We start from the raw sequence: 13,613 nt of genomic DNA on the forward strand, positions 1-13,613 counted from the left end.
AACAATTATACAAAAATAATTATGACCATTAAAAATTGTAACAGTAACAACTTTATGACAAAGAACTTCAACTGATTTCTTTTCATGACAAATGTATGTGTTGTAAGATGTTTTCTTCAAAGCAGAGGTTTAAAAAGCCACAAAAAAATCTGCTGCATTTAAATGTGACATAAATCAACTTCCTATTAAATTTGCTCTATTTATCTACAATTCATTCTGGTGTAATACTGCATTAAACTTTAATAATTTCATCTCATATGTAATTGTAATTTTTGATGACTGGAAGGAAAATTTAGAAAACGAATAAAAAATGTTACATGAAGCTTTGAATATTTGTACGAAAAAGCAAAAAAAAAAAAAAATAAATAAAATAAATATATATATATATATATATATATATATATATATATATACATATATATATAATAAAAAATAAAAATAAAAAATAATAAAATGCAAACATAAATAAACAAACAAATAAATAAATAACATTAATATCTTGAATTACAATAACAAATGGCTTTTGCAGGGCATAAAACTCACCATGCCATCCACGACCTCTCCAGCTCCATCGATGGGGGCGCATTCAGATGCGTGACCATAACAAAAACAGTTTCCTCTGACCACCATATCGTAGATTGCGTAATAGTACTTCTCCTTGATTTCTATACGTGAGTCCAGAAGATTGTCCCCGAGAGTGTGCAGCTTAGTGAACTTCACCCTCAGATTAGTGATCTTCAACATGTCTATAAATGTTAGGAAGCAAGAAGTTAGCAATACAGCAATTTGGTTGGACTATTAGGCCACAAGGATGTAAGTCAAAAAGTTTTTGTTTGCATCCTTACTTTGGATTCTGGGGCTGTAGGGATCATCAATCCTGAAGGCCGGATCCAAAACCCTAAAGATGACCTTTAAAAGCCAAAGGAACAAGAGTCAATGGAAAATCGAGTCTATAAGCAAGTGCTCACCAGGAGTACAGTGCATTTCCAGAGCTCACCTCGCCCTCAGTTGAGGGTTCAATGTCGGAGTAGCGAGAATCGCAGATAACGTCGTCCACTTTGGTCATGGGTCCTTGAGAGACGAAGGGGAAGGAGGACTCGCAGTCATAGGCGAAGTAACGGTACACTTGCCAAGTCTTCCCGAAGTCCGCAGAACGTTCGATCACCATCGCAGCAGGTCTGAACGTCTAGATAGGAATCACCAGAAGACACTGTCAACTTGGGATTGATATTTCTAGTATGAATGATAATCCTATATCATAAAGATTGAACCCTATATAGTATCTATACTCATTTTTTATTTTCAGTTCATTTTAATGTGAAGTTATTACAGTGTAATTACACAAAGCAGTAATGAGTAATATTAATTAACTGCATTTAAATATTATAGGGTTAAGTTTAAGGTTAGTTGTTTGTAATTAAGCATAATTTATTATTATTAAATGCATGTAACATTAGTTAACTGCATTAGTTAACATTAACTCAGAACAACAAGTTAACAATAACTCTTTTTTTTTTTTTTTTTTTTTTTTTTTTTAGCTAACAACAGATAAATGAATGAAATTAAAATACTATTTTGTCTAATCCAAAATAAAAAAGTAAATTTGTAAATTTGTAAATTTAAACTAGTAAATTTGGCATCTCAACATTATAATTTACAGTTTAAAAATGTACATTTATTTTAAAATTTGCTGAAGAAAAATGTTTTAAAACTGAAGAATTAATAAATTATGCAGAAAAACATACAGGCCAATAAGGTAGTGTTATATCATCCAGTGTTATTTTAGTATCAAAGTTACAGTTTTTGTTACTATTTTTATTTTATTTCTATATTTTTAGTTTTCACTCATTTTAGTTAAAGTTTTAGAAATTTTGTTGTGTATACTTGTCATTTTTTAAATATGTTTATATAGTTTTCATTCATTTTATTGATCAGTTTTAGTTTAGTTAGAGAGTTATTTTTATGATTTTAGTTTTGGTTAACAATATTAACCTTGATGTCATTACTAGTTTCATAATTTGTGACAAATTTTTTAATAATATTTTTAAGATATAATGTTAAATGGTTAGAAATTGAACTTGTAGAAATTATGAAAAATTCTATTTAATTAAAGTTCTGGTATATTGGCAATACTGGTCTGGAAGGTATTGGGTATTGGATCAAAAGTAATGTTATATTATTTTATACTACAACAAACAAACCATAATTACATTTTTGTTCCTGTACAATTTCCCCACAATTTTTGCAATAAACATCCCAGGCACTATTGCTCTCTTGATGCCAGTCGTTTCATACACACTCTCTGATATCTTTGAACTGTACTGCTGAAGTGAGATCATGCTGAAATGTAATCTTTAGCAGAAGCATTCCAGTCGTCTCAGTCGGCTGCACAGCTGGGTTGATCCCAGACCTCCCACGGCTCCCACACACTAAGCAACACTTCCCCTCCTGCCAGCAAAATCCACACCAACCCCCATTCCCTTCCCACATTCTCTCCTAACGACCGCAAATCTCACCTCAGCCAGGGGCTGTGGCGACACCTTCCCCCCAAAACACACATCGCTGTCCCCTCAGCACTTACTTTAAAGGTCATGATGAGGTGGGTGAAGTGGAACTCTGCCTCAAGGTTAAGCTGGATTGTGACGTTCTCCAGGCCTGAGAAAGAGAGATAAAGACATGATTTAGAACAAAGACTTGTATTTCTCTACATTGACAAACTCTTCTTTAGGTTCTTTTTTGGTTCCATAAAGAACTTTTAACATCAATAGAACCTTTCCATTCCACTAAAGGTTCTTTTAAGGACTGTTCATGGAACAGTTCTTTTCTGAACCAAATAAAATATCTTAATTTGTGTTTTGAAGATAAACGAAGGTCTTATGGGTTTGGATGGAGCAACATGATGGTGAGTAATTAATGACAGAACTTTCATTTTTGGGTGAACTATCCCTTTAACTAATTGGACCTTATTTTACAGATTTTCTTCATCATGATGATGAAACTGTGAGGAAGGCTTGAACAATATAGTTTCAGTACAAATTGCACAACTTTAACTGGAACATCTGCAGCTTCTACATTAAGAAGCAATTGCACTAATAGTACTGGAAACCTCCACCGCTCTTTAGTTACAACTGCTTTTTTAGTGGGAAAGTGCTTTGGGGGTCTATAAACATCAAAAATCAGAATAAACAGAGTCATATCTTTAATTAAGTAGGAAATCTCCCCTTGTATTCCCAGGCTTTTGGCCCAGTTGGCTGCTGTATCTCTCATGGGTACGTAGTTCTCTGTCCTCCTACCCCATACTCTCTCCTAAACTATACATTCACAGGCTTCTCTGGTTGCATTCATGGCCCCTCGTTTCCTGTCCCCACTACATTTCACACTCCTCCGCTGCAATAACCAGTAAATCTCTGGATTTCCATTTCCTCTGTCTGTTCGTGTCATCGAGGAACATATGGCCTGTAGAACTGTACATTCTGATAGCTTGAAACAGCTGGACCTTCTCCATGTTGGCTGAAGATGTTTCGCAACTCAGCCGTGTCTTCATTGGTTTTAGGAAAACGGGAATGTTCCCAAGTAAAATACGCTTTCTTGAAATTCTTCTGAACTTATATGACAGGTTTGTGTGAGGAACAGTATAAACTTTAAGTCATTATTCACCAAAAATTGCCTTTGCTGTAGGTTGTGAAACGTAACATCCAGAATTTAAAGGTCACACAAGTTATATAAGCATCAATGATAAAGAAAAGGAAAAATCTCTACATACTTTCATACTTTACATATTTTCCTTACACCTTTAATGCCTTTAATAAATTGTACACACGATTTAGTAAAGCAAGGGAACGAATTAGTAAATCAGTAAATTATATGCACACAATTTAGTAAAACAAGGGAACAAATTAGTAAATTGTGCGCACAATTTAGTAAAACAAGGGAACGAATTGGTAAATTGTGTGCACAATTTAGTAAAATGTGGGAATTAATTAGTAAATCTAGTGCACAATTTAGTAAAACAAGGGAACGAATTGGTAAATTGTGGTGAAGATTTAGTAAAACAAGGGAACAAATTAGTAAAACAATAAAATCTGCGATTTAGTAAAACTAGCAAATGAAATAGTAAATCATGCATAAGATTTATTAAAATGAGGGAACAAATTAGTAAATCATGTGCACGATTTAGTAAAACGAGGGAATGTATTAGTAAATAGTGTGGCGATTTAGTAAAATGAGGAAAACTAATTAGTAAATTGTGTGCACAACTTAGTTAAACAAGGGAACAAATTAGTAAATTGTGTGCACAATTTAGTAAATCAAGGGAACGAATTAGTAAATTGGTAAATTATACGCACACAAGCATATGCACAGATTTAGTACAATGAGGGAATGAATTGATAAATGGTGTGCACGATTTAGTAAAACAAGGGAACAAATTAGTAAATCTGTAAATTATACGCACACACAAGCATATGCACAGATTTAGTAAAATGAGGGAATGAATTGATAAATGGTGTGCACGATTTAGTAAAACAAGGGAACAAATTAGTAAATTGTGCACACAACATAGTTAAACGAGGGAACAGAGTAGTAAATTGTGTGCACAAATTAGTAAAAACAAGGGAACGAATTATTGAATCGTGTGCACAATTTAGTAAAACAAAGGAACTTATTGGTAAATTGTGCGCACAACTTAGTTAAACAAGGGAACGAATTAGTAAATCGTTTGCACAACTTAGTTAAACGAGGGAACAAATTAGTAAATTGTGCACACATATTAGTTAAAACGAGGGAACAAATTGGTAAATTGTACACACGATTTAGTAAAATGAGGGAATAAATTAGTAAATTGTGTTCACAATTGTGTTTTTTATTTTGGTTTGACACAGTGTAAGATAATTTACACAATCTTCATTTGGCAGGTAGAAAACTCTTTCCCAAGGGAAAAAGAGATGTCATTCCACACTTTAAAAACTGGTCATCACCCTAACTGGTCAGCAATTACACAACTGCTTTGAAGCAGTTAGTCCCTCCATTGGCCTGATTATAGGGGAACTAACGGACACACTAATGAGAGAGAGTTCCCTCTAATAAGACCTTGTTTCACAGCCTTCCTACATTCCCATGGGAACTACATGAATAGTGCAGTCATTCACATCCATGACTGAACAAACTCTTAAAATAGTATTGAATAGTGTTGTAAAGAAAGGAAGATGAGCAATTGTTTAGTTTGGAGCCACAACACAACTCACCGTTTTCCGACTGCCACCAAGTCTTGAGGCGGTTCGGGGCAAACGTAGTCACGACATTTTCGATTCTGTGGCTGGTTATTTGGTTCATGCTCTCGTCGTAGGTTTCCCTGGAATCGCACACAAAGCACTTCTTCTCTTCCTGTGATGGAGGGGGTGGAAAAGCCAGATAAGGTCAATGGCATTCTTATGACGCAAGAACTCCTCCAAAATGAAATGAATGAATGTAATGGTCATTCTGAAACAAGTCAACCCACTTGGTCTGACTTACATGATGCAGCTTTTTCAAAGTCTGATGGTTTACAGAAAACTTTGGTTTCATGTGTTGTCCAGATGTTGAGAGGTGCTTTGTGAAATTTTCTCTTAATTAAAACCCTATTAAAGCAATTGGGCTCTCTTGAGGGAAATTAGCTTGAAAATTGGGACATATATGGTGTTGTAATGTGACTAGTGCATTAAAATGACTTCTGACCTCAGCTGCAAAGGTTTGTCTTTGATGACACCACCTAGTTTTAGATGATTACAAGTGAATAGAGATGAAGATCAACTGAAGACTGCTGATCAAAAGAACTGATACAATGGTGATGGAAATTCTTGGTCTTGTGACAAAACTTGGAAGCAATTATCTCTCTATTATGGTTTGGCATGAATGATTATCATTCAGCCATAGCATTATCGAACCCCTATAAACCTCCAGGTTGGAGTTTTGAAGATTCAGAAGACCCACATAAGATGTTCAATAGCTCTACGTCAAACATTTTAAGCCGTTTTGTCTAGAAGGAAGCCGTCTAGACATTCAAGGGTCGCAGGAAACAAATCTCTGTTCCAAAAACACCCACATGAAATAACAAGACCGCAATAGCTTTTTCAGAAGATGTTCCAGATAAAAGCCCCAAGGGGTGTTGGGAGAAATCCCATAGAGTGGAAATAAAATGCATAAATTCTCAGTTGTGGCATTAAAATACAATTATCAGGCCAAGAATAAAACCCACAGGGGTGCAGCTTTCATTTCGGATGAGCATATATCAATTGACGTCATGACGTTACCATAAAATTAATGCTTGTCTTTGCAACTTTTTGAAAAAATTGAAAAACAAGTCCTTGTAATTTCCACCACAATGGAATGATGTTAACACATCAGAATTTTAACTGAAAGTCAAGAAGTCAATCTTTCTGAGACTTACTAATGAAGTACTTATTATTGAAGGATAATGGTTTTAACATATAGATTACCTGCAAATGACTGACGATACAAAAAGGCTCAGGTTTCTGGAGACCGCATGTGGAAGTGGCCGAGAGTTGGTGCGCTCTTCCAATGAGAAGATCTCCTGTGGCGGGATAACAGCTTCCCTCTGTGCAAACATCTCCCAGCTCAGGCACATCTGCGAGAGCCCATGCCCCTAAAACTTTGTGGAAGAAGCATATAGACTTTGTTTGTTTGTATCTTCAAGGTTCTTTATGTTTCAGTTTTCGAAAAGCTCAAAAGAGACTGCTAAATTGACATACATACTTACATATATATAAAATGGACCATAAGCCACCTTGCTGTCTATATTTAGATGCAGTTGGCATCATGGCAGTTGATATAAATTACATTTAAATTAACTACACTACCAGTCAAAAGTTTTTGAACATTTTTAATGTTTTTTAAAGAAGTCTCTTCTGCTCACCAAACCTGTATTTATATGATCCAAAGTACAGCAAAAACAGTACAATTTTGAAATATTTTTACTATTTAAAATAACTTTTTTCTTCATGAATATATTTTAAAATGTAATTTATTTCTGTGATCAAAGCAAAATTTTCAGCATTGTTTCTCCAGTGTCACATTATGCTTTAGAAATCATTCTAATATGCTGATTTGCTGTTCAAGAAACATTTTTATTATTATTATTATTACTATTATTTTTATTATTATTTTTACTTTGATGAATAGAAAGATCTGAAGATCAGCATTTATCTGAAATAAAATGCTTTTGTAACATTATACACTATACCTTTCAAAAGCCTTTTTTTTGGAAAAGAAATTATAGGAATGAATACTTTTATTTAACAAGGATGTTTTATATTGATCATAAAGTGATAATAAAGACATGTATAATGTCACAAAAGATTTCTGTTTCAGATAAATGCTGATCTTCTAAAAAAAAAAAAAAAAAAAAAAAAAAAACAGAAAAAATTCTGTTTTCAACATAATAATAATAATAATAAACTTTTTTTTTGGAGCAAATCAGAATATTGAAATTATTTCTTAAGGATCATGTGACTGGAGTAATGATGCTAAAAATTCAGCACTGAAATCAATTTTAAAAATATATTTAAATTTTTACTATTTTTTAAATAGTAAAAAAAAAAAAATAAAAAAAAAACATCTGTTCAAAAAAAGTTTTGACTGGTAGTGTAAGTATGTTAAACCTTAAATGCAAAAAAAAAGTTATAAAAATTCACAAATGAGCAGGCAAAAGTTTTAAAATACATAGAATTTGTAAAATTACATAAATTATAATATGTACTTTCTTTTGAAAACTGTAAGTGATGTACTTACAGTAAATAGATTAAATAACCGTTAAAAAGTTTGAGAAACTATGCTTTGTGCCAGTTAAAATAGGGAAAACCTCTATATAAAGAGACTTTGCCTCAACAAAACAAAAATGAGACTTACTTAAAAGGGCTGCGAGCTGTAACAGCATGTTTCTAGATTCTTTCTTCAGCCTGGGTGCAGTAATCCTGGTTTTGCTTGGAAACTGCAGCGCTGAATCTGATCCCTGCAGACCGTGCCGCTGCTTTACTGCAGCTGGAGCTGCGCTGAACTTTTTCTCCTCAGCCGCTAATCTACCGCGCATGCGCACAACGCTTCAGCTCATTTCGCGCGCTCCCTCCCCCATTGACGGAGGTGGTCTTGAGGTAAGCAACGGTCAGTCAAAAACGGATAAAAGTAATTAAAATAGCACTTAAGTGTAAGTTTAACTACTCGAATCTAATATACAACATAATGAACAACAGTAATAGCAGATACTTGCATAAAGTGATGAAAATGCGCCATTTGAAGGGATTTGAAACGGTACCTCAGATATTTTTCTTTCTTCAAATAGGGAGCGATTGTACGGGTTAGTGAAAAAATGAATGAGAAGACTAAAATCTTTTGCTCCAGTTTGGTAATATAGTCATATTGGCTGCTTATGCTGCACAGTTTTCCATTTGTATATTGGGAACGACAAAATGCCAGAGGAATTTATCGTAATTTTACTTTAATTGTGGTTATACCACGTTTTAATAATGATAATTATATCAAATGCTACCACAGACTGCTATAATCATTTCACCATGGTATTAAAAAATGTGCCCCAAGGTACTAAAATGGTACAACGGTGGTATCCCTGGTGGAAAAAACCAGCATATGCTAGTTAGGTAGGTTTTGATGCTGGTTTAAGCTGGTCCTTAGCTGGTTTATGCTGGTCCTTGACCAGCAACATGACCAGCAAAAACCAGCAAAGGACCAGCTTAAACCAGCTAAGGACCAGCATAAACCAGCAAAGGACCAGCTTAAACCAGCATCAAAACATACCTACCAGCATATGCTGGTTTTTTCACCAGAGATATTTTCGAGAAAACCTTGGTACTATGTGGTATTTGTTGTTAATGTTAAGAGAAAGACAAAACCTTTCTGTGGTTGCAACGGAAAATGTTTTTATTAAAAGATTAAATTCACGTTTTTCATAGTAAACTAGTTTCTCACATACAATTACAAAGTCTTAACAATTACCTTAACAGCTATTCTTACTCCCAGTGAAATGGCCTTAAATAAGGGAGGATTCCTCAGTAATTAGACAGTTTAAAGGTGAGTCAAAGAGCAGGAGGTTCATGTGGAACTGATGTGGATTTGGTGGTTGTCTTGACTGAGATAAATGAGTGTAATAATTACAAAGTAGAAAAACACAGAAATCAGTCAGTTTAGACGTTAGGAATTAAACCAGAGATTTGGATTATCAGTATATTCCGATATTTCGATGTTCAGAGGTAAGTCCTCCGAAAGCACACATTGTAAAAAGTGAAACCTAACTTGATTACATTTTAAGGTCATTCATCCTACATCCTGTCACCTTTAACCAGCTCACGTAGTGTTTCTCTTTGTTTTCTCTTTGTAGACTTCAGGAAGAGATTAGGTGAGGTGACAACTAATATCTGCAGATCCTTCTGAAGCCTGAAAGACACAGTTTAAGCATTCAGCAGACTGTCTGACCAAAAAAAGTTCAGTCAAGTAATTTCAAGTTGTAACATCTAAATCATCCTGTTTGTTTCAAGTCAGAAAATACTTAGTAATGTGGCTGAATCAATCAGACTACATTAGGTTCCCTTTATCTTGACCCAATGAAGATTGGGTCTCAGACGAAATGTGTCCCAACAACAATAAAGTAGTTAAAAAGGGGGGAAGATCCACTCAGCCAGACCAATGAAATAACATCAGTGGGGCTTTACCTTTGGTTTTGCAATTCAATAGTAAACGGAGAGGCTGTTAACACCACAGGACAAAAGCACAGACCCTCCACCTCCTGCGAGAGACAAACGAACACATTCCACAAGCAGCAGGCGTCTAAACTTGACTGACTTATCTAAATGAACATTGAACAGCTGTTCAGCTCAATTCTGAAAGTAATAATGAAGTAGGTTTTTAATCAAGAGGTTTAAATTACTTATCAGTGAACCAAAAACAATGAAAATACTTTTGGAGGAAACCTAGAGGAATATCCCTGAACAGCTCAGGCATAAGCCAATTTGGAAAGACCTGAACAGAACTGATTTAAACAATAATTGAAGTTTCTTCTTTGATTTTCTTAAGTCTAATTCAAACGAAACCCATGAGTCTTTCTGAATGATTCATTTGAAAATCTGGCTCATAACAGTTGTGGTACACATTCTTTTTATGTTATCTTATTCAGTTCATCAAGCTGATAACTCAAGTAAAATATGATTTGTTTAGCTGTGGCACTGAAGATTGAAGCAGCAAGGAAACAATACTGCTTGGTTTGCGTGATGTAGCCGACATTTTTAAATTTTACTCTTGTGACCTCCTGTGGACAGTCAGGGTTATGCACTACCTATGTAAGATCCTCAAATAAAGATTGGCCCATAATATGCTAAAAATATACTATAAATAAAATACTTGAGATTTAAAAAAAACTGGACAGAACGAGAATACAATCATAAGCCATTTCTGGTGCATGATGAGAACCAATTCATAGCACTAGATTGTAAACAAAAAGTCAGCAAACCCATAAAGGACCAGGATAAAAGGACTGCGCTTATCCCATAATCCTAGTCCGTTGCCTTCGGCATTTTCCCATGGCAAACACTGAAACGGCTTCCTCTAATTTTGAGGAGGGGAAGCCCTTGCAGGCTTAAGTGGAGCACAGATTGTATTTATCCACTTTGTCAACAATAAAGTTCCTCAAGTCATCTGCCTCCTTCTGGAGTGCCTCCAAATCTCTCATCCTTTCTTCTTTTCTTTTAGCTGCATCCAGAATCATTTTCTCCAAGTCTGAAAAGACAAGGATCAAGAAGAATTTCCTATTGCTAACAAGAAATTAACACCTAGATATTGAAATTCATAATACTCTTAAATCCAGATGCATACTGTACCTTCAATTTTCTTCATTTTATCTTCCACATTTTTAGCCAGCGTTTCTGCCTCCATTGTGATGTTCTTCAGACGTTCGTTAGCCTCTTCATTAAGGTTCTGGTTTGTGCTATTCCGTTTTAATTTTTCAAACTGCTCTTTCAGTTCCTCAAGATCCTACCAATGCAGAAAAGCAATCCACTCTATTAGTACACTTTTAAACAGTAACCGTGTTTGTACATCCAAAATACTGCTTATTTAAATAAATATATGTAGTTGTTCCTGTGAGACTTACCTTTTTGGCGTCTTTGGCACTGTCGAGCGCTGCATTGGCAGCATCTTTGGCCTCCTTCCCCTGAGCTCTGTTCATCTCCGTCTTATCCTTCAAGGCCTTGATTTCATCCAGTAACTTTTTGGCACGAGTTGTATTCAAACTATCCTCTATATTTTTTAGTTTAGGTTCAGTCTGTTTAAAAGTGATGAGAAAATATTCTTACGAAGCAGTTCATTAGGGCAAAAAGTAGCAATTATATCTCAAAACAAGGTTACGCCATACATGTCTGAAATGACATGACGGCGAGTAAAAAATGATAAAATTACTCACTTAAACATTCCTTTAAACATGCATATATTGTTAAGCAAAATAAACCATTACCTCATTAATGTTCTCCCTGATAATCTCATTGTTTTCTCCGGCCTCGTCCAGATAATTGAATATCTTGTCATTGAGCTTTGCTGTATCATTGAGTGCTTTCTCTATCTCGCTCACATTGATAGCCTTGGTTCTGTTCCTGGTTATGCAACAACCAAACAGGATTAGTGATGCTGGTGTCCACAGCACTATGGTAAATGGTAAAAACTACAGCTTTGACACACAGACTTCATTAATGCAGCCTCACAAGATTTCTTTGGCCCTCTCCTTCATGCCTTCAGCAATTCTGGCTTGTTTTTCCAAGTGCTCTAGATCATCCTCGAAGTCGGTGATGTTTGCCAGGATCCTCTTGATGCCCTCTATCATGTCCTTGATCTCATCAGGGGACTTGGGCAGCTGAATGGACAACACAGCATTGGCCAGTTTCTCAATGTCCTCTGGCCTCACCATCTCATCTGTTAAGGTACAACACTCAAATAAATGTACATTTTACCATGTCAAATGAAAACATAAGTCTATATTTGGTTAAATTGTTAAGTTTGTTTTTTTGTGATCATGGACTAAGTTCAATTGAAGGCCAGTTCACACTAACATAAATATTTTTGCATGCGGTTCGTCTGTTCAGACCAGTGTGAAAATATGGTAGACAGGCTGAAAAAAAATGGCAAACTGTCTGACAGTAGGTTCTGTAACTTGCTTATGGAAAAGCAGAAATACAGCTACATGGGTAGCTGTGTACAACTTTCACTAGCAAAGAAGTCAACATGTTTTCAAACAGCTGTTCTGATTTTTGTAATTACTGAAAAACACCAAATACAAGAGAACAGAGACAAGTTTCCGAATTTCTTCTCAGTTACTCACTGTTGCTTAGCAAAATAGTTTGTTCCTGAGCGCCATCTAGTGATGGCTGCTTTTGAAACACTGCTTCATGAAAGAACTCCACTTCCAGAACAAAAATTGACAGATAATGTACTCACATCTTGTCATCAAAGATGTTCATGTCTTTCTTTCTTCAGCCGTGAATAAATTTTGTTATTTGAGGGAAACATTTCAGGATTTTTCTCCATATAATGGAGCGCTATGGTGCCCTGATTTTGAACTTCCAAAATGCTTAAACGATCCCAGCAAAGGAATAAGGGTCTTATCTAGCGAAACGATCGGTTATTTTCATAAAAATAATACAATTTATATACTTTTTAATGACACTCGTCTTGTCTCGCTCTGTCTGAACTGATTTTTTCCAGTTCATGACTGTTAGGGTACGTCGAAATACTCCCATCTCATGTTCTCCCTCAACTTCAAAATCGCCCTATATCGCTGTTTTACCTTTTTCGTTAAGGGTGTTTGATTTTCTTTGCATGTTTACTTTGCAAAGACTGGTTTGGTACTTCTGCAGTTATGTTGAATGATTTAGAAATGATTTTTGAAGTTGAGGGAGAAAATACGATTGGAGTTTTTCGACATACCCTAACTGTCTTGAACCATAATACACAAAGTTCAAGGAGAGAAAGACAAGATGAGCGTTTGAGATTAAAAATAGTATGTTTTTAATGAAACTAACCAATTGTTTTGCTAGATAAGACCCTTCTTCCTTTGCTGGGATCGTTTACAACCGCATTTGGGATCGTTTGAAGCTGCATTTAAACTGCATTTTGGAAGTTCAAAATCAGGGCAATGCATCATTCTCCATTATATGGAGAAAAATGCTGAAATGTTTCCGTCAAAAACATAATTTCTTTACGACTGAAGAAAGAAAGATATGAACATATTGGATGACAAGAGGGGTGAGTATATTATCTGTAAATTGATGTTCTGGAAGTGAACTTCTCCTTTAATGAAGCTCCTTTAATGGTTCGGAGTACATATCAAACTGCTAAAGTCAGGTGATTTCAGTAAATGATGCTTCATTACGTCATGAGTAGGGGTGTAACGGTACACAAATATGACGGTTCGGTATTTACCTCGGTTTTGACGTCACAGTTCGGTATGATTTCAGTGCAACCAAAATTTTTTTTTTTTTTAATTAAACGGTTTAGTGAACAAGTTGCTCTTTCTTTAAATACAGTTAGAATTAAAATTAGTCTCGCGTAGCCTTCAGACTGACGGC

At 35.2% G+C, this 13,613-nt stretch overlaps 2 protein-coding genes across 2 annotated transcripts in view; both read right to left on the bottom strand.

Moving 5' to 3' along the window:
• lamb1a (laminin, beta 1a) overlaps positions 1 to 8,015 on the bottom strand; it is a 41,617-nt gene extending 33,602 nt beyond the window's left edge. The window contains 7 exon segments of the mRNA XM_051100071.1: positions 544 to 746; positions 846 to 909; positions 998 to 1,186; positions 2,582 to 2,655; positions 5,244 to 5,382; positions 6,474 to 6,646; positions 7,903 to 8,015. Of these exon segments, the coding sequence (XP_050956028.1) occupies positions 544 to 746; positions 846 to 909; positions 998 to 1,186; positions 2,582 to 2,655; positions 5,244 to 5,382; positions 6,474 to 6,646; positions 7,903 to 7,930 (870 nt within the window). The 5' untranslated portion in view covers positions 7,931 to 8,015.
• Positions 8,016 to 8,925: 910 nt separating this feature from the next.
• Positions 8,926 to 13,613, bottom strand: part of lamb4 (laminin, beta 4) — a 35,847-nt gene continuing 31,159 nt past the window's right edge. Inside the window, exons 32-36 of the mRNA XM_051099045.1 lie at positions 11,754 to 11,961; positions 11,510 to 11,645; positions 11,150 to 11,320; positions 10,878 to 11,031; positions 8,926 to 10,776 (exon numbers count right to left, since the gene is read on the bottom strand). Of these exons, the coding sequence (XP_050955002.1) occupies positions 10,637 to 10,776; positions 10,878 to 11,031; positions 11,150 to 11,320; positions 11,510 to 11,645; positions 11,754 to 11,961 (809 nt within the window). The 3' untranslated portion in view covers positions 8,926 to 10,636. The remainder of the gene's footprint in view (positions 10,777 to 10,877; positions 11,032 to 11,149; positions 11,321 to 11,509; positions 11,646 to 11,753; positions 11,962 to 13,613) is intronic.

The sequence above is a fragment of the Labeo rohita genome, chromosome 25 (assembly GCF_022985175.1).
Source record: "Labeo rohita strain BAU-BD-2019 chromosome 25, IGBB_LRoh.1.0, whole genome shotgun sequence".
NCBI lineage: Eukaryota > Metazoa > Chordata > Actinopteri > Cypriniformes > Cyprinidae > Labeo > Labeo rohita.